The sequence below is a fragment of the Phocoena phocoena genome, chromosome 6, assembly GCF_963924675.1.
Source record: "Phocoena phocoena chromosome 6, mPhoPho1.1, whole genome shotgun sequence".
NCBI lineage: Eukaryota > Metazoa > Chordata > Mammalia > Artiodactyla > Phocoenidae > Phocoena > Phocoena phocoena.
In genome coordinates this window covers 111,796,579-111,817,017 of record NC_089224.1, presented here as the reverse complement: position 1 = coordinate 111,817,017, position 20,439 = coordinate 111,796,579, and the positions used below count along the sequence as shown (strand labels likewise).

Below are 20,439 nucleotides of genomic sequence, written 5' to 3'. Positions count from 1 at the left end.
CTCTTTCTTGTGGGTTTATATTTAAAAGGAAACAAAGGAATCTTTACTCTAGGCTTGGTGGGGTTTGGGGAGAGTCTACAATTGGATGTGTATGTCCAATCTGTGTTAACTCGGAAGCCTCCTGGATCAACCTACAGAGCCTCCTTCACCTTGGATAGATGGGTCATCTGGCCTTTGAAGGAAATTCTAACACCAAAGATAAGAGACCAATGTAAAGAGAAGAAAAAGGAGCTAGAAACAATGATAATACAGAGAGCAGAAGAAAACATCTACAGTAGCTACAGAGAGGAAGCATTTGTGCACAGATAAAGGTCACGATGCCACAGAAGGGCACAGTCAGAGACTAAAGAAAGCACTGTTGAAAATGAAAAATGATAGCCAAAATAAACATTGCAGTAAAAGAATTGAAAGGTACAGTTGAGAATATCTCAGAAAGCAGAATCAAAGGCTAGAGATGAGTAAAATGAAAGAAGAAATTTAAAATAATCAGTCCAGGAAGTCTAGTAAAGAAGTCTTTAAAGGGGAGGAGAAAACTTTGGTGGGGGAAGAAATTGTGAAAGAAATAACAGAAGAAAATTTCCAATACAAGTACAAATGATACAAGAAAATACAAGAATTGAAGGACGTGAGTTTCCAGATTGAAGGTGCTTATCTAGCTCCCAGCACAGTCAATGAAAAAGAATCCTACTAAGCCTCAATACTGTGAAATTTCAGTACACCAGGGATAAATCTTTCAGAGAGAAAAAACCAAAACTATAAAGATCAGAAATCAGAATGAGGTTAGCTTCTGAAACACCTTCAAAATTGAGAGAAAAAAGGTTATCAGCTTAGAATTCTATACCCAACCAAACTGCCTATCAAGTATGAGACATTTTTAGACATGCAAGGACTCAAATTTACCTCACATGTACCCTTCCTCAGTGAACCACTGGAGCATGTCTTCCACCAAAACGAGAGTAGAATCGAGGAAGACACAGAGTTCACGAAATGGGGGACCTGACTTAGGGTCTTGGTCAAGGGAAGTCTTGGTATAACACAGCAGTGCTGAGAACAACCAGTGGGAGAGGGAGGGCTCCAGCAGGGAGCTCTTTAGGAGAGGGTGAATAATCCTGGTAGACTATTTGCATTTCATTATGAACAAATTATATTAGGCATTATTTCAGAACTGCTAGAGCCACATTAGGAAGGATTAGTAATAGACACATTAGAAGACTGAGGAAAAGGAGCAACAACATTCAAACTCCAGGAGAAACTAGATTGAGCAGCAGAGGAAATACTGCAGTATATTCTTTGGCTCAGCCATGAGTGGTGCTTATCTAGTCATTATAATGAATTGTTCAAAATCAATTTTGAAACAACAAAACAATGATACACTGTTTTGAGAGCACTGGGGAGAAGGGAAAAGGATATACAGAAGTGACCTAAATCCTCTCCTACCATAAGGACCTTAATAGTTGATGTCTTGGGACATCCCTAGTGGTGCAGTGGTTAAGAATCCACCTCCCAACACTAGGGGACACGGGTTCGAGCCCTGGTCCGGAAAGATCCCACATGCTGCGGAGCAGCTAAGCCCGTGTGCCACAACTACTGAGCCTGCGCTCTAGAGCCCGCGAGCCACAGCTGCTGAGCCCGCGTGCCACAACTACTGAAGCCTGCATGCCTAGAGCCCATGCTCCACAACGAGAAGCCACCGCAACGAGCAGCCCTTGCACCGCAACGAAGAGTAACCCCAGCTCGCCGCAACTAGAGAAAGCCTGCGTGCAGCAAGGAAGACCCAACACAGCCAAAAAATAAATTAATTAATTAATTTTAAAAAATAGTTGATGTCTAAAAATTCAGACATCAGGAAATTTGAAGCATAGAAATATGGAGGTAGGGTAACAATTCAGCTGGAAGCAGCTAAAATTGGAAGCTGCCCAGAAAGTTCCTTCATGCCCTTTGAGGGGTGTTCAGTCTCCTCTCTCACTCCTGGCAACCATTGATCTGCTGAAAGCATGCTTTTTCACGGTGGTGTAATAATTTTTCTTCTGTAGAATCTTCCTCTTTGGCTGGACCTTTCTTTCTATTACAAGCTACGCAGAGTGTTGTCCATCTTGATGTGTGTCTATTTCCATAGGCTAAATTCTTAGAAGTGGAACTCTGGATCACATAACAGGACTCTTTAGACAATTCTTCAGATATCCTCATGGGCTTTCTCTCAGTTTGAGACTGGCTGCATTGTATTTCTGGTCTAGGGATGGATTAGAGTCCTGAGGCTTTGATAGGAGACCTTAAGTCAGCCTCAGCTACCTGGCAGTTTCCAGGTCTCCCTCTTGTTTGATTACCTTTGTGCCAAAGGAGAGTTGCCCCTGGTGGCTGCTCTGCATAGTTTGTGTTCTCTTCTGAGGCTATGCCTGGTCTTTGGTTGATGGAATTTTTGTTCGGACTAGTTTCTGATACCGTGATATAACCATTTTAAATAGGGAGGGTATAGGTTTGTAAAACGAATGGCTAGTTCTTTATATCATAGTGCTGATTAGTACGTGGGCTGGCACGGTTCTGCCTGTTCTTTGCTAGCCATAGTTCAGTGGCTGGCACTGAGTTAGCACTCTTCAGTGTTTGATGGTTTGAATAGATGGATTATAACATGCACTTCTTGACTTTCACAGGTGGAAGAGATTAGAAACACATGATGTTGTCATAGAATGTGCCAAAATCTCTCTGGACCCTACAGAAGCCTCATATGAAGATGGCTATTCTGTGTCTCACCAAATCTCAGCCCGTTTTCCTCATCGTTCAGCCGATGTCACCGCCAGCTCTTATGTTGACACACAGAATAGCTATGGTAAAAAGTGACTTTGGTACTTATCTGCTTTACAACTTCGTCTCTAGAAAGCATTGTTTATTTTTGTTGAGTTTTTTTCCCTTTCCTAGAATAAGATTTAGGTCAGCTCCTAGGAACTGTTTCCCAAATATTTAAAATTTGAATTTGCCTCCATTTTCCCCTAAGTTTAATTTACAGTCCCATGTCCTTGATCTCCTTCTTGATAGTATGTCAACAGACTTGGGGTGTGTCAACACTTAACAAAGAAAATGGATTAAAGGATTTGGCTTCTAGGCTCCAGCTCATAAAGGAATCTTAGATTTTTTCAGACACTTTTAGTGAGGCCCTCTGGGCTGTCACATTGACACAGTTTTGAATGAACCTGGACAGTTCAGAACTGGATTCATGTAAAAGTCTAGGCTTATCTATAGGTAGCACCCAGCGAAGTTGTCATACAGGTTGTGCTTTTTCAAGTTATCCTAAAGCTTAACTAGACATCAAACCGTACTAAACTTTATTTCCAAAGGGTATTTAAAGAGGCTTTTAAATGATCAAATGGTCTCGAGGACCGTAATTCTTTATCAGAATAATCTGAAGCCACACACTGACCCCCTGTGTTCTTTCCCTTCCGTTGTAGGCAATGCTACTTCTACCCCTCACTCCACTTCTCGGCTGATGTTGTTAAACACGCCAGGGCAGCTACCTCAGACTCTGAGTTCCCTGTCGACACGGCTGTTAACTGAGCCGCCACAAGTATGGTGTCAAATAGTGTGCCTGCTTTCTTCTCTGCTTGCTGGTGAAGCTGACCATTTGGGTCAGGATTTAGCCTATGGTTGGGAAAATCTCTCACTGCTCATTTCAGGAGTTAGTTTTTAAGGATGCATGACATTTGCAAGAAAAGTTACTGTTGCCACTTGGGTTTCTCTTGGAGTCTAGACTTACAAAATGTAATGTGTCTCTTGTTAAGGCTTTAATAAGATGCCTTATTCCAGTTGAAAGGCTAAGTTTAAGATCATTGATCATGGACTTAAACCTTGGGAAGCATAGCTATTCGTTCCTCATCGCTGACCTGCCTTATTAACTTCTAGGCTACTCTTTGGAGCCCATCTGTGGTTTGTGGGATGACCACTCCTCCAACTTCTCCTGGAAATGTCCCACCTGATTTGTCACACCCTTACAGTAAAGTCTTTGGTACAGCGGGTATGTATGTCTTAGGTTAGATTTGACTGGTTGGTTGGGGCCGGCCTTTTATGATAAGGAACTATCTCTTAGATCTAATAGTGAGTTTGAGAGCCATTTGTAGTAGTAAACCTATTTTTGACAATACAAACCCCTGGAGCTTTCAGAACACATAAAGTGAACCTAAAAAAAAAAAGACTGAAAAAAAATTAAAAAAAAAGACTGATCTAGATCCCCAGAAAGTTAACTCTAGCAGCTTTCTTTGCAGTAATAGTTAAGCGGAAAAAAATTTGGCAATTTTCCTAATTGTTTTACTTCCTCAAAGTGTGTATATTCTGCTCTTGTCTCTGAGCAGGTAGAAAAGGAACTCCTCTGGGAACCCCTGCAACCTCTCCTCCTCCAGCCCCACCCTGCCATTCGGACGACTACGTGCACATTTCACTCCCGCAGGCCATGGCCACAGCCCCCAAGAAGGTTTGCCTGGGCTCCTCTGCTGCCCTCCCCACCCCCCCGCCCAAGCACGGTGACGTGCTTCCAGCCTCACTTTGTGAAGCCTGTTATGCCAGATAGAAGTTTGACCTAAAATGTAATGGGTTTGAATCAGATCAATTCAGAATAGACTAACCCTATATGGCCTTTATTATGTTGAGGTAGAAAAATTAGACTAACCAGCAGCTCTCAGAGTGTGATCTGCGCACTGCAGGGGTCTCAAAACGCTTTAAGGGCATCTGCCAGGTCAGAACTACTTTCTTAGTAATACTAAGTGGTTATTCGCCCTTTTTACCACATTGGCACTTATACTCATGGCACAGAAACAATGGGTAAAAGGGCTGGCCCCTTAGTATAAATCGTACTCTCCTAGTAAGCGTTGCATTCTTCTTCCTCGATGTGTTCTTTCAGTTTAACAGAAGAAAAGAAACAACAACAAAACAAACCTTGAGTATTCCATAGAAAGAACGCATATGTTTAATATTGTTTGTGATGAAGTAGGAAATGGACATCAAGCACCTGAGTGCGTACCAGTGTGTGATGGCCACCACAAGCACTTGTGCCATTATTTGAGTTAAGAGCTGGACTAGTTGCTTTTTTTTCATGGAGCAGCAGTTTTGTTTGAAAGAACAACTGGTGACAAACTATGGTTATTCATACCTGAGTGTCTGGCAGGCAGTTAGCTTCTTAGATGACAAACTGGGTCTGTCACTTCAAGATAAACAACTGACGGTATTTGTTGCCAGTGATAAAAAGGTGAAACTAGAATATTAAAAAACTTATATCTGGCACCAAGAGCTTAATAGTTTCCCCAAGTCTTTTATGATGAGATTGAAAAGTCTTGGGAAGCTTGGTTAATAATTTGAGGTTTTGATATTGTATAATGAAATGTTGCCACACTCAGAAGATCTGCATAACTTGGTGACCCAGTATTCTACACGCCCAGTGTATATGTTACAGAATCACACGTAGGTAAAAGACGCATTTGGGGGACAAGGCAGACCAGTGGATCTTGACACGGTGTGAAGAGTGAATTGCCATGGTTTCAGATTCTGCACTGTAGCTAACCTTGAAGAAACACCCCTTGTCAAGTTTTAGTGTAGTATCAAAGATGGCTATCCACAGTTATCTAAACAGTCTGCTTACTTATTATAACTACTTATCTGTGGGCCCTAGAGTTTTCTTCATACACTTGAGCCAGAATAGCCTAGCAGCAGAGCAGAGGCAGACATAAGAACCCAGCTTTCTTCCCCTAAGCCAGATATGAAAGGGATTGCAAAAATGTGAAACAGCTTGACGCTTCTCACTAAACTTATTTTTATTTATCATAAAAATGTTATTTATGTTTACATGTATTGGGTCGTTTTTTTTTCGGCCGTGCCGCACGTCTTGCGGGATCTTAGTTCCCTGACCAGGGATTGAACCCGCGCCCTCAGCAGTGAAAGCCAGAGTCCTAACCACTGGACCTTCAGGGAATTCCTGGGTTTGTTAATTTTATGTGAATTAATAATTTTAAAATTCTGTTTTAGTTTGTAACATGATAACTATCAATAGGTATAACCACATAAACAAAGTCCTTGAGATTCTCAATAATTACTAAGAATAGGAAGGCATTCTGAGACCGAACAGTTTGAGAACCGTGGGGCTGAACTTTAAACTCCTCTACAATATGCTAAAATTGTAGGTGTTTAGGATGTTTCTCTAACGTTAGAGAACATGTACACAGATTTCTGCCTTGTGATGTAAATGGTACCTGTCTTTTCAGGAAGAGAGAACAGATTCTGCAAGGCCCTGTCTACATAGACAACACCATCTTCCGAATGACAGAGGATTAGGTAAAATCTCTGGGTAACAGTAGACCTTGCTTGATTCTTGATGGGTTATATGTGGAAACAGGGAAATTCTGGAACACCACAAATCACTGAAGCCCAGAGATAATGAAACATATAATTAATTCGAAAAGCCAGCCTCATAACAACAGCCCCCAAAGCTTTTAAGTGCCTGTGTTTTGAGCTGGTCGAACTGTGGTTTTATCTGTTCTCTGAGATGTTAGGAACAGAGAGTTATATTTTCTGTGGGATTATTTTTTGGTACCTTTAGTTAGATTATTGTAATATTTTGGCTTTCTGTGGTAGCTTTCTGTCTTCAGCAGAAGGAACCATAGTACGCCTATTCTGTTACAGTGGAAGCAGTTTTCACAGTGACGGGGGTGGCCAGTGTGTTTCATTGTCTTTGTTTCTCTTCAGAAGAGCTGCCTGGGAGCAAAGGGTCTGTCGCTCTCAGTGACCTGCCAGGGTTTTTAGGTGGCCTGGCTTCTGAAGAAGATAGCATTGAAAAGGATAAAGAAGAAGGTAACACGTGCGGGATTCTGGGTTCGTGTGGGATTGCTGCGAGTTGATAAAGCCCTCGTTCTGCCCTAGTACCGGGACTTAGCATCAACACATGCAGGCTTGCTTGGTTTCTCTTCTCTTGGGGGAGGAGATGGGAGTTGTATTCTGAGTCCTGTGCCCAGTAAAGGGAGGCCACTGTTTATCTGTCCCTCTGCGGGGCCCAGGGCAGCGTGCAACCCCACACTGCCTGGCCTTACCCAGGTTGGCCTGTTGACTGTGCTGTCTCTTCTCTCCCTCCCTGCTCGCAGCGGCAATATCTAAAGAACTCTCCGAGATCACAACAGCCGACGCCGAGCCCCTAGCTCCTCGCGGAGGCTTTGACTCTCCCTTCTACCGGGACAGTCTCCCGGGCTGCCCGCGGAAGACCCACTCAGCTGTCTCCAGTGCCCAGGGCACCGGTGCGAACCCTGAGCCTCTGAACTCCGCCCTGGACAGGCTGGGGCCTGACACCCCAAAGCAAGCCTTTACCCCCATAGACCTGCCCTGCGGAGGCGCCGAGGAGAGCCCTGCCGGGGACAGAGAGCACCAGGCCTCTCTGGAGAGCAGCATCCTCACTCCCAGCCCTTTTAAAATCCCACCTCAGAGGGGAGTGGGGTTTGGCGGTGGGCAGCCTCCCCCATACGATCATCTTTTTGAGGTGGCACTGCCAAAGACTGCCCGTCATTTTGTCAGCAAGAAGACGGAGGGACTGCTAAAGAAAGCAAAAGGGAACACGGAGGAGGACTTCATGCCCTCTGCCTCCCCCATGGAAGTGCTGGACAGACTGATACAGCAAGGGGCAGACGCGCACAGCAAGGAGCTCAACAGGTGAGGCGCGGCAGCGCTGTTCTCTTTTCCTTTAAACGTTCCGTTTGATTATAAACTACAAGAAGCTGGTGGTTGGAAACAGGAATTATTCTTGTGCTCACCAGAGGCAGTTGGTTTGCTGTTTTGTCAGGCGTCCTTCTAGCCTGTTGCCTTTGATGTACATGAATGTGTGTATCCTCCACACAGGCGCGTTAAACTCAGGTAATTCCTTAGGTTACAGGCCATTTAAAAATGAATCTTTTATATTTGGGCTGTTCTGTGCCACTGTGCTGTGAAGAAGCTCAAACGCTTTCATCTTTGCTCTCTGAAAATTTGAGGATGAGGTATGGTGTTCAAATAATATAGAAATAGTGGTCACCAAGTCTCCTTCTCCAGCTGCAGATTTGTTGTTTTGGTAACATAGTCCATTAGATGGAAGATAAAAACCGTCAGCATTTCAATGCAAGTTCATGGCGGCCTGCCCCTGCTCACATGGGTTAAGAACCTGCCGGAGAGCACTGTTTTCACCCCTTCTTTATTACACTTTTAAAGGTGATCTAGAGAAAGAATAAGGGAATCACTAGTCCATGGTGATGCCATTTCTAAATAGGCTCTTAGGGAATGCTAGTTTTAATTTTTCTTCTGTAGGATAACCTAAGGTGGAATTTGACAGATAGCTGTAGTGTTTATGGTCCCTTTTTGAATGAAGTTTAGTGTAATAGACTCAGGTAAATTACCTGCTTTTTCCTTAACCTTGGGTGACAGTAGCTTCTCAACAGAGAGGGTTGAAAACAGCTCTCAGTGTGTTTGATCACTCAGTTGCCTTGGAGAGCTGACCAAAATTCAGAGGCTACAGTATGAGCTCCGAGTTAGGGCCTTTCCACTCTGGAAACTTGGTGGTGCTTAATGGGGGCCCGTTCCATCAGCTATAAGGCCCCTCCTCTTACCCCAGGTGGGCTTTGTGTTTGAAACTTTCTCATGCCTGTGCACTTGTGACCACAAGGAAGTGACTTAATGTTGCTGCAATTAAAAGTCCAGTTAAGTTTTTCTAGGTAAGATCTGTAACTTTGTCACTCAAAAACTTTTTTTTCCTAGGTTGTCTTTACCCAGCAAGTCTGTCGACTGGACCCACTTCGGAGGTAAAGTTGTTACTTTAGCTCCAAAGCCAGCCCATAGAGATCCTGCTTTGTTGCCTTTTCTGTCCTTGAAGGAGGTGCCCTATAGGAAACATCTCCCCTTCCCTACTGCTCCAGCTGGGTTATCTGCTTGGGTACAGAGTCTCTCACATGTTGCAAAGTCAGCATTTCCTATTTTTGAAAAGTGGCAAGTACCACGTGCTTGAGAACAGAAGTGCAAAGAGGCAGGCCTCATGCCAGCCTTCCCTAGAAAAGATCCAAGTGAAGTGAGGGGTGCTGGGACAGTTCTTGAGCGATAGCCTACCAAGAAGCAAGAAATGGAGTCATAGATAGATAGATAGATAGATAGATAGATAGATAGATAGCAGATTTGTGGGGAAAAACACTTGGAGCTCTCAAAGAGCCATCCTACATTGTACCCCTGTGCGTTCCTTTAAAAGGAAGACGGGTAGTAGGTACTGCCCCTCCCCCTTCCCCATTGAGTGACTGTGGCTGGAAACCAGGTGGTCATTTGCAAAGTGAGTGACTTTGTTCCTTCAAGAATCGTGTTTCTTAAGCTAACAAACCACTGGCTGGGGCTTGACTGAACGCTATGTAAAAGGCACCTCTGCCACCCTCCCTCTGCTTTACAATCAGGCTCCGCTCCCTCAGATGAGACCCGCGCCCTCCGTAACCAGTTGCTTTTACTGCACGACCAGTTACTCTATGAGCGTTTTAAGAGGCAGCAGCACGCACTTCGGAACAGGCGGCTCCTGCGCAAGGTGACCAGGGCAGCCGCTCTGGAGGAGCACAACGCTGCCATGGTGAGCGCCTCGGGGCCCGGGCGGGGGTCGAGGCCGCAGCTCTCCATCCCGGCTCTGCCCGCTGGTGTGGCTTGGGGCAGGTCACTTAGTCTCTGAGGCTAATACGTGAACGGCCACATCCCTGAATTCCCTTGCAGCTCTTCTAACCCGTGGGGACAAGTGATTTTTTGTGTGTCTGTTGGTCTGTAATTGGCTATGATGATAACAGAGGCAAAAGGTGATTTTGTTTCTCCAAGTGTAAAACCAGCTCTCCTGAAGCAGTTTTATGGCAGAAACTTGGAGGGCAGTTAAGCCAGTCAGACCTGGAGAGTGACCTTGGCTCTAACACTCATTACCTTAGGAAAGTCATTTAGCCTCTGGAGGCCTCTGTTACCCATTCTGTAAAATGAGAATAATAATAGCAGCATCTACTTTCTAACTGTGGTGGTTAAAAAAACCGCGTCAGTAAGCATTTGCGCATTGCTGGTGCAAGGTAAGCTTTCAGTCAGTGTTGCTCACTTTAGCGACCTTGGCCGGTACCAGCACGCACTTCATTGCTGGTGCTTAGGACTTCTGAAAGTATCAGGAGCAAGGTGATCGCTGAGAAAAGTCCTTTAAGCAACTTTTGATCCATTGGCTAATGTGGAATTTGGAAACCCTCGCCCAAAAGCCAAGTTAGACAGCAGTGAGCTGTCAGATTCTGGGCCTGTGCTTAGCTCGTGCCTGTTCAGACGAAGTGTCTGCAGCATGCATTGAACTTGAGGGTCGCTGCCCATGCTGGAAGGCAGCTAAGATGATGGCCTCTTTGGTCTCTGCTAGAAAGACCAGTTGAAGTTACAAGAGAAAGACATCCAGATATGGAAGGTTAGTCTGCAGAAGGAACAAGCCAGATACAGTCAGCTTCAGGAGCAGCGAGACACGGTGGTCACCCAGCTCCACAGCCAGATCAGACAGCTTCAGCATGACCGGGAGGAGTTCTACAACCAGAGCCAGGAGTTACAGGTACGCGCTGCGGCGCCCGGCAGAGGCCGCCAGGAAAGGGCGGGAAGGCACCTGCTTCATCTCTGAAATCGTGGCACGTAGATTTCATGTCAGGTACCTTTTATTTAGGGCAGAGGGTCCCCAGCTTTCTGGGTTCACGGTTCTGTCGGCATTTCATTAATTTTTTCCTGGTACTCCACAGCCAAAAGAAACATCTAACAGTTCTGCCTAGTACGTAGATCCAGACAACTTAGGATTTAGGTCCTAACGACTTAGTAGCTGTTAGAAAATAATACACATACTTTTTTTTCAATTTTCAATCTCATTTTTGAGTGACCATGGTCACTTACAAATGCGGTGTGTGTACCTGTTGGGCACTGCCGAGTCTCAGACCTTGGAATCAGATGAGACACTGACGCCCTCAATTCCTGTCTCAATTCCTGTTTCACATTGGTTTTCTCATGGTGATGTTTATCACAGCAACCACCTACAAGCCCAGCTTTGCAAAGATGATACGTGTTCCACGGGCACGTAGAGCACCTGATAACTGAAACGCTGAGCTCCCTCTAGCTAGTAGTTCACATCATGACCAGTAGATGTCGCTGTGTTTCCCTCGAAATTTAAAACTAGCCCCACAGCGCCTCTGTGAGCCTGCTGTGTAGCCCTAGGGCTCTTTGGTGCACAGTTTGGGAACTGCAGATTTAAGCGCTTTTTTGTTTTTCCTTTTGATAATCAGTCAGAAACTCAGAAATTAACTATAACTTACTTTTTAAAGCTAAGAAGTTAGTTTTAAGCCTGATGGCCCAAGAATAGTAGAGCAACAGAGGCACGAGGCTTTCCCGGTTCTCTGTGGGCCGATGGCCAGGTGCACCCGTGGCCTGGCCTGCTGGCACCCTGTAACTTCCTGGCACGTCTCCTTGGGCAGACGAAGCTGGAGGACTGCAGGAACATGATCGCGGAGCTGCGCATAGAACTGAAGAAGGCCAACAGCAAGGTGTGCCACACCGAGCTGCTGCTCAGCCAGGTGTCTCAGAAGGTAAGAGGCGGGCAAGCTGGGCCATGCTCACACCACTGCTGATGTCCTTCCTCCAGACAGGACACGTGTATTACTCGTGTGTCTGTGTCAGGGCTTCCCAACAGGGAGTGATTCTGCTCCCTTCCCCCCAGGGGACATTGGGCAATATCTGGAGACATTTTTGGCTGACGTTTTTTGTTTTGTTTTGTTTTTTATTTATTTTTGGCTGCATTAGGTCTTCATTGCTGTGCGTGGGCCCCCTTTAGCTGCAATGAGCTGGGGCTACTCTTCGCTGTGGTGCGCGGGCTTCTCATTGCGGTGGCTTCTCTTGTGGCAGAGCATGGGCTCTAGGCATGCGGGCTTCAGTAGTTGTGGCACGTGGACTCAGTAGTTGTGGCTCACAGGCCCTAGAGCGCAGGCTCAGTAGTTGTGGCGCATGGGCTTAGTTGCTCTGCGGCATGTGGGATCTTCCTGGACCAGGGCTCAAACCCACGTCCCCTTCATTGGCCAGCGGATTCTTAACCACTGCACCACCACTGGTTGACGTTTTTGATGCTACTGACATTGAGTGGGAGGGGCCGAGGTGCTCCTAAACATCAGACAGTGCATGGACGGCCCTGCAGCAGGGAACTACCTAGCCTGAGCCCTGGTCTATGTGTATCCTGGGAACTTGTTCTTAATACTTCGTTTACATAAATGTGAAGAGTTCGTTCAGGCTTTTGAGCTATGATCTTTACCTCTTTGGAAGTCATTGCACTCATATGTAAATCACTTACTCAAGAACCTGTGGGTTTACCCCAGGGCTTTATCCCACTGGACCTAACGTCCCTGCTGTGGTGGTTGTGTACATACCCATCTCCTCGAGGTGCCCTGTGGGTGGCCAGTTTTGACGTGGAGCATTTGCGCCTCTTCCCCTTTGCATAGGGACAATTTTGAAGTACGTTTCTGTCCATTTTTGTTGCCCTTGTATCCCTTCCTCCCCACCAGCCGTTTTGGTGTGGCCTTTGAAACCATGGGGGTTGTTTACACTGACTCAGCCCGAGATAGTGTGCTCCTAGCTGATTCCCTGTTTAATGTCCATTTGCTAGCTTTGTGTCGTCAGATCTTTCACTTTGCTTGTTTCTGTGTTTTTGTTAGCTCTCAAATAGTGAGTCGGTCCAACAGCAGATGGAGTTCTTGAACAGGCAGCTGTTGGTTCTTGGGGAAGTCAACGAGCTGTATTTGGAACAACTGCAGAACAAGCATTCAGACACCACAAAGGTATGTGGGCTTGAGGAGCCAGACCCTACCTGGGACGCTGTTAGGACCCGGGCAATATGTCTGTGGCACAGCACGGAGAATGGCTTATGAACTGTTTCCTGAAAGATGGCGTGGCAGACCTAGTGTCATTTCCACTTCTCCCTGGTCTGGCAACACAGGCACTTTTCAGCTGTCACACAAACTTGTCTCCCTTAGTTGGGTTGCTTTGAAACTAAATCAGTTATATGTGAAAGCACATAATGATAATTGGTACAGACTAGGTGATAAAAGTGTTTTTCTTCTTCTTTTTTTTTTTTTGTCGGCCACACCGCGTGCCATGCGGGATCTTAGTTCCCTGTCCAGGAATCAGACCTGTGCCCCCTGCAGTGGAAGCGTGGAGTCTTAACCACTGGACCACCAGGGAAGTCCCAAAAGTGTTTTCCTTCTCTTACCCATGCCCCCGTCTTTAAAGAGAGAGAGACAGGCTAACAGATAAAGAAAAAGGATGGGGAGCCAATTCTGTTTAGCATATAACTCTCTGGGCTGTGGGTTTATACTGCTAGAAATATTTTTCTTCTTCGTAATGTTGAATTTGATTTCAGCAGTTGGTGGCTCAGTCCTAGCGACAAGGCCAGTGTCGGGATGATCTTACATGAATTAGTGCCTTACCAGTGGTGTCGAGGCAGAAGTTTTATGTCACTTTATAAGTAGCCTTGGATAATGTTGGTGAATGAGTTGGGAATGGAATTTTAAGAAGAAATGCTTAGATGCTTCCTGTCACTAACTTCTTCATCAAACACAGGCTTTCTTTTTAGGATTTCTTGGGCTTTTGCTTTGTAAAGCTTTGTTTTCTTTTCCCTTGGCCAAATGTAGAGAGTAGTCTTAGAATCAGAGAGATTGAATTTTCATAATAGTTATTCTTATTTCTCAGCTTCTCTCAACTCTCAGATTCAGACTCCCTTTAGAAGGATGTTAAATGTGGAACTTTCTCTAGAAACCAGCTCTCGTTCATTTTGGAAGTATAATGGCCTCAGAAAAAGAAAGAAGGGAAAAGAGACCTGAGGGACTAGAGAACCTCTGAAAAAGCTTACTTAAACACACTCCTAACTCTCCCGAGAGAAATGTGGATGCGTGCCACGGTGCCGTCTTTTGGTTAGAACACTTACCCCCTTGGGACCTCAAGCAAGCCACCTGACCTCTTTGGGCCTGGCTTCACCGTTCATAAAATGCGCATGGTGATACTGACTTGCAGCCTTCAGCTGTAGGCAGCAACAGAAAAAGACTTCACCGGCTTAGCCATAAAGAGTTTCATTGTATCTCTTGACAAGAAGTCCCGAGGCAGGTGAGTTCCAGGTTGGTCAAGTCAGCAGCTGAGGGACAGCAGCAAGGAGCCTCGTTCTTTCCCCTCTTCTGCACCACTCGACCTATCCTCTCAACCTTGTCTTTGGGCGGTCTGTGCTCCTGGTTGCAAAGTGTGTGCCACAGTTAACACTGTCACAGGTAGATGTCATGATGTCCCCTGGAGGAGGAGAGCATCGCCTCCTGCAGGTCTCTCTCATTAAGGAAACCTTTCCCAGGAACTCTCCACCAGACCTCCCACCCTTGTTATTGGCCACGATTATGTCATGTGTCCATCCCTAGCTAGCCATGGCTTTGAACCTGTGTTTGGACCTGGAGCTGGGCTTCCTCTTGTTCAGTCAAGTAGGGGACGAGAAATGGGTATCTGAGCGTCAGGTGGGGAATGGCTGGTAGGTACTGGGTGTAGCGCCTCTTACATGGCTGTGAGAGTTAGTGATAGTGCATAGATGTTCCTAGTTCAATGCTTTGTTTGATTCTCCATAAGTACTTACTGTCGTTTCCGACAAGAGTTCAGTTTGTTTACCTAACCTATGCCGAAGCCTGGAGCCCTCAGGCATAGCTGGAGCGGCCGCATTATCTGGTCCCAGTCCTGAGCTTAACTCGATCCCGTTCTGACCGAGGAAGCGTTGGGCTTGCTGGTCATCTTCGAGGTGGGGTGCATTCAGGGAAGCTCATCTCCTTGCTCCGTGTGGTTTATTATCTCTTTTAAAAAGACACATGTATGGTAATTTTAAGTTTATGCATATTTTACCACAATAAAAAAGCCACACAACACAAACGTTGCATATACTTGTTAGAAAAGCATCCTTTCCACCTCTCTTCTGAGCATAGCGCACACTTGCTGTTTCCATCGGTCAGCAGGCAGGTTGTCTTCCTGGCGTGATTGACAAACCTTGTCAGGGTACCTGGTCTGCAGATGTTCATTCCTGTTGCGTCTCTAGCTTTTTCTTAGTTGGTATTAGGGGAGGGAGAAGAGTAGAAAAGAAAACAAACGACCCGTACTGCCCCTGCGCCAGCCTCCGCCGCCACCACTCCAAACTGCACGCCACTGTGCCGGCCCACGCCTCCACCGTGTTGAAATCATAACTGAATATTGGCGTGTTTTCAGAATGTGTGTGTTAACATAGTTGATCACACTATTCACGTGGCTTTATAATCTGCTTTTTTATCCTTTACTGATACACATAATTTTTAAAATCTTATTAAATAGAAGATGTACTTTAATTTACTTACTTTCTTGACGCTAGACTTCATAGTTTCTAGTTTTTTGCTCTTCTGAATATGCTGTGCTGATTATTTTTGTGCCCAAATGTCTATTCATGTTTCAAATGATTTCCTAAGGGATAGGTTTCAGGGAAGGATTAGTAGGTACTTACCGCCAGCCTACTTTCCAGAAAGTTGTACTAGTTTCTATTTCCACTAGCAATATACTAGTAAAGTACCTTCTCAGTGTTTGTTACATTGATTTTTCAAAGTGGATACGGCATGTTCATTTTTTAGAAGTACTCCAGTTCCTTTTTTGTTTGTTTGTTTTGTTTTGTTTTGTTTTCAGGAAGTAGAAATGATGAAAACTGCATATCGGAAAGAACTAGAAAAAAACAGAAGCCATGTTCTCCAGCAGAATCAGAGGCTGGATACTGCTCAGAAACGGATTTTGGAACTGGAATCTCATCTAGCCAAGAAAGACCACCTTCTTTTGGAACAGAAAAAATATTTAGAGGATGTCAAACTCCAGGCAAGGTAACTTTTCAGGGGGAAAGGTTTTTGCTCTGATGTATTTAAGTAGAACTTCCCACATTCTGGGGTGGTCTGTATCTTTCAGAGGACAGCTGCAGGCCGCAGAGAGCAGGTATGAAGCTCAGAAGAGGATCACCCAAGTGTTTGAATTGGAGATCTTAGATTTATACGGCAGGTTGGAGAAGGATGGCCTCCTGAAAAAACTTGAAGAAGAAAAAACAGAAGCAGCCGAAGCAGCGGAAGAAAGGTAGGAGCAAAGAGTCGGCAGCCATGGCCTCATCGTGAGGCTGCCGCTGACAGAGCAGGGAGGCATCGCGTGGTGTTAGCAGCGGTCCCAGACTGACAGGCGAGCCTGCAGCTCTCAGCTGCATCCCTCAGAGCACCCAGCCATCCTTCTGAGTTCCTTGTCCTGGGGCCCGAGGCACTTGATAATGGTCCTGGGAAGCGTTCCTATTTAAGATCGCCATCTGATATCCCTGGTTGTGGCTTAGGTTTCTCTTCATGAGCTCTCAACACGGGAGTCCTCTCTTCTAGAACATAGAGCGGGCCGGCAGAGTTCAGCGTCGGTGCGAGCGCGCGTCCGGGTAATTCCATGCTTCCCAAACACGGGCACTGCAACCACCGGCTCCCTTTCTCGTCCTCGGATTTCTTACAGGCTCGACTGTTGTCGTGACGGCTGCTCGGATTCTGTGACAGGGCACAACAATGAAGAGGCATCTGGCCCTAACGGGGAGACCAAGCCCCCCAGGCCCGGCGGCGCCCGGGGCGGTAGCGGAAGTAGAGGAGGCGGAGGCGGCAGCAGCAGCAGCAGCAGCGGCGGCGGCAGTGAGCTTTCTACCCCAGAGAAACCCCCAAACCCGAGGGTGGGCCCATGCAGCAGTCGGTGGGAGACTGCCGTGGGAGAGCCCACTACGGGCATCCCTATGACTGTCGGCTCACTTCCTAGTTCAAAAAGCTTCCTGGGCATGAAGGCTCGAGAGCTATTTCGTAATAAGAGTGAGAGCCAGTGCGATGAGGACAGCCTGACCAGCAGTAGCCTTTCTGAGACCCTAAAGACAGAGCTGGGCAAAGACTCGGGTGTGGAAGCCAAGCCACCCCTGAACCTAGACGGCCCGCAGCCACCTCCCCCAAAGCCAGACAGCGTGGGACAGCTCCGCATCATGGACTACAACGAGGCACAGCACGAGCACAGCTAGGGACGGTGTCGATCAGTGTTAACTTGTGTGTCGCCGGCCTGGAACGGGAGGCGCGAGTGCCCGTCTCAGAGCTTTCCTGTTTCCAGGCGTTGAGGGGCTGTAGCTCCCGCAGAGGAAATGGGATGGGGGTCCTTTGACGGTTGACTGAACGCAGAACGGTTTTTGCATCTGGCATTGAAATGCCTCTTTGGTTTCCCTTCGGCCACCCTCTCTTTCATTTACCTGGCAGCGTGTACTAACCCGAGGGCCAGGGTGCGTTCCTCACTAGCTTTATTTTCTTCCTTTTCCCCCCAAATTGTTGTGTCCTTTGAACCTGTGCAATACGAGGCCAAATTTCATCCTGGAGTCTAACCCACCACACCACCCGCTCCTTTCCTGAAGCCCAGTTAGCTGGGCGGGCTCTCCGTGAGCCCAGGTCATTGCTGGCATCACAGGTAAGTCTGGTTTTGTCCCTTTCCAGGAGGATGTGACATGCAAAGTCGATCATCTTCCCGTGAGAGCTTTTACGTGAGATGTTGTCACTGCTTTTGGTTCTAACATCCATCATCTAAAGCCGCAGATCCAGAAAAACGATGGTTTATTCTCTTGAGTTCTTTTGGCCGTTCTGACAAGCTTCCTAGAAAGTTCCATGTGAACAAAGGTCTGTTGTTGGAAAAGTCTGGAGCTGGCACTGTGGAGACCATGCTCCCCTTCGGGAACGCTCTGTCCCCCCGCCCCACTACCTCTTGCCTATGTGGCGTTTGCTTGAAAGCTGGTACTGCTCTGATTACAGGCTGGGGTGTGGGTGGTCAGGCGTGCTCTCTGCAGGAGGGAGGATGGTGGCTGGAGCAGCCTCCTGAAAAGGACAGTGCTGGGGATGAGGACCTGCCCCTGCAGGCGGGGCGGTGCTAGCTGTTTGCCTCTCTTCCCTGTCCCGTGTGCCTCCTGTTTACGTCAGCTTCTCTGGGATGCTGCAGCAGAAAGGCTCTGGAGGTCCAAAGAGTTTCTTCAAAGTTTTACGACCATCGTGTCTCAGGCTGTGAGCGTTGCCTCGCTATAGTAGATTCTAGGCCACGAAAAAGGTAACAGCTTTTTCACCCCAATGCTGACTTTCAGGGGCCGACCCTGCAGGGGGCTTGATGCTGCTCCCCTTGCACGTGTTGGTCATGGCAGAGCATTAAAGCAGAGTCCTGGAGAGGGTTGACAGAGCTGACTGCCTGGACCCAGTGGGCTGCCTGCACGTGCTCGGGAGAGGTGACGCAAGTCAGAACATGGGTCGTGGCAGAGAATCTGAACTCAGCAGGTGCTCCTGAAATGAATGCTAGAAGCCTAAGAATTGTTGCCTGGTGATCCAGCCGAGGCTGAGGCAGGGGGAGACTGGTAGGAAAGAGCCAGTGAACTTGGCTTTTTTCTTTCTCATCTTTCAGTTAAAAGTGTAGAAGGGTTCATCCATGAAGAGGGAAACGGCAAACTGAAATGGTACGAAACTTTAGTGCGTATGGAAGCTTCCAGCACATGAGGGTTAAAGTCTGTTTTTCAAAGTGTGGCAATAAATATTCTAGCCTCCTAAATAACCAAAGGGAGCTAGAGAATGAGACTCGACGTCACCATGGCTGTACTGGCAGGCCACCTCCTTGGGACGGGATTTCTGGGTGTGACTGATGGATCCCAGCTTGAGGAAGGGTGTGTGCCCGACTGCTCCAGCCCAGCGTGGGGCCAGCAGTTGCCCCTGGATGCCTGATGTGGAGTATTAATGACACCATGGATGTTTAATTCAGCTTTTTCCAAAGGAAAGCTTAAAATCCAGTACGTTCTGGTTTCTTATTAAGTTTTATTTAGAAAAGGAAAACGTGAACAAATCCAGGAAAAGAAAAGTTACAAGGTAACTATTAAAACTGTTTCTAAATGCTTATCCCCTCCCCAAGCCCAGGAGATCTGTGCCACAGAACAAAGATACCAGGCGCTTAAATCAAAGCCTTTACCCTAACTGCAAAAGCAAGGAGGCCAATGTAAAGAAAGGAAAAAAATTTTTTAATGGACAGGTTGTAAAAATACAGGGAAGGAGGAGGCAGCGTGGTAAAGTGGACCGGGGCCCCGGGCCGGAGGCCCTTGGCATACTCCTCCAGCCGGGGCATCCGTTTGCTCAGCTTTATAACCATGGCTGACCCCAGCAGCTGCACTCGGCTTCCTTTGGGCTCTAGGAGGCCATGGATTTTACTCAGCCAAGGCTCGGGGATGGAGGCCTGGAGTCATGCTGAAGTTACCCGGCCTGAAAATTTAGGCTTTTATATTGCAGAGGACTTGAGTCGATAGTAAAGTTTGGTTTGGTTTTGAAAATGGTAGACTTGCCAAGAGTCAGCGGGTCACTCGATTGTGCGGCAGTGAGTATTTTTAAGGATGGAAAGGTGACGGTGGTAGAGGAGCTCCCGAGAGAGAATTCAGGCCTGGGAACAGGCGGGGCAAAGGCAGTAGAACCGTCACATTTGAGGCAGAGCCTGTATTCACAGACGTTAGGGTTAACCTCCACCGGAGTCGCTTGGAGCAGGCTTGCCTCTGCTTCAGAGCTGTTTGGCCAAAAGTGTCCATGACCTGTTCCACTCAGCACCTGACACTAGCCAGGGTCAGCGTAGACCCCGAGAGAAGATTGGAGTCTGCTTCTTGGGAGTCTCGGGAGCGTGAACCCTTGTTTTAAAAGGGAGCACTGCAGCATCGTTGCGGAGGGCGGGAGGGGAGATGATAGCATGGTCTCCATAGAGAGAATGGGCTCCTGAATCTACTACAGGTAGGTAAGTACACGAATCTCTATCAGACAGAGCTTTCGCGGATTTTAAAAGCTTTTGACAAGGTTCTGTCACAAGTCTATGAAATCTGTCACTGTGGAATTGGAAGAAATACCTGGTCATGAATAAGAAAACTAACTGAAATCCAAAGGTAGGGGATGAAGACCATTTCTTGGGTCAGAGGTTTCCTTGGAGATGAGTGCTGGGACCAACCATATAAGGTGGATGGGTAGATGTGACCTCCCTAGGTTTGTCAGCAGGGTTTTTCAGGAGGGAAAACTGCCCAACCTTTGGGAATAAGCTGCTGAAGGTTCCTATTAGGCTCTGTGAGTGGAGAGAGAAGTGACAGATAAGCTGCTTTGTGAGCCAGAATATATGTGATGTGTTTAGGTGGAAATAGTCCAAACTCTTCTTAAAAGGTAAACTGTTACAATCCAGGGAAGTGTCCTGGAAGCCACTGACAGTTGGAAAGATTAGCCCACCGTGCCACCATGGCCACAGAGGCCGGCTTCCCACTGGGCAAAACCGGGACAGTGGGAAACAAAACTCCAGACCTGGGCCGTCCCCGTTTGCAACAGCACATGTAGT

General features: G+C 46.9%; 1 protein-coding gene across 4 annotated transcripts in view; it reads left to right on the top strand.

Moving 5' to 3' along the window:
• TSC1 (TSC complex subunit 1) overlaps nucleotides 1-17,092 on the top strand; it is a 43,955-nt gene extending 26,863 nt beyond the window's left edge. For 2 of the 4 annotated variants that reach the window (XM_065879640.1, XM_065879642.1), the window contains 15 exons: nucleotides 2,649-2,824; nucleotides 3,441-3,556; nucleotides 3,892-4,003; nucleotides 4,338-4,456; nucleotides 6,237-6,306; nucleotides 6,718-6,822; nucleotides 7,110-7,668; nucleotides 8,743-8,786; nucleotides 9,420-9,586; nucleotides 10,385-10,567; nucleotides 11,472-11,582; nucleotides 12,699-12,821; nucleotides 15,712-15,899; nucleotides 15,982-16,143; nucleotides 16,552-17,092. In XM_065879640.1, coding sequence (XP_065735712.1) covers nucleotides 2,649-2,824; nucleotides 3,441-3,556; nucleotides 3,892-4,003; nucleotides 4,338-4,456; nucleotides 6,237-6,306; nucleotides 6,718-6,822; nucleotides 7,110-7,668; nucleotides 8,743-8,786; nucleotides 9,420-9,586; nucleotides 10,385-10,567; nucleotides 11,472-11,582; nucleotides 12,699-12,821; nucleotides 15,712-15,899; nucleotides 15,982-16,143; nucleotides 16,552-17,092 — 2,776 coding nt within the window. Of the gene's footprint in view, nucleotides 1-2,648; nucleotides 2,825-3,440; nucleotides 3,557-3,891; nucleotides 4,004-4,334; nucleotides 4,457-6,236; nucleotides 6,307-6,717; nucleotides 6,823-7,109; nucleotides 7,669-8,742; nucleotides 8,787-9,419; nucleotides 9,587-10,384; nucleotides 10,568-11,471; nucleotides 11,583-12,698; nucleotides 12,822-15,711; nucleotides 15,900-15,981; nucleotides 16,144-16,551 lie in introns of all 4 variants that reach the window. The other 2 variants (XM_065879643.1, XM_065879641.1) reach the window with 2 other exon arrangements.
• The last annotated feature ends 3,347 nt before the right edge of the window (nucleotides 17,093-20,439 follow it).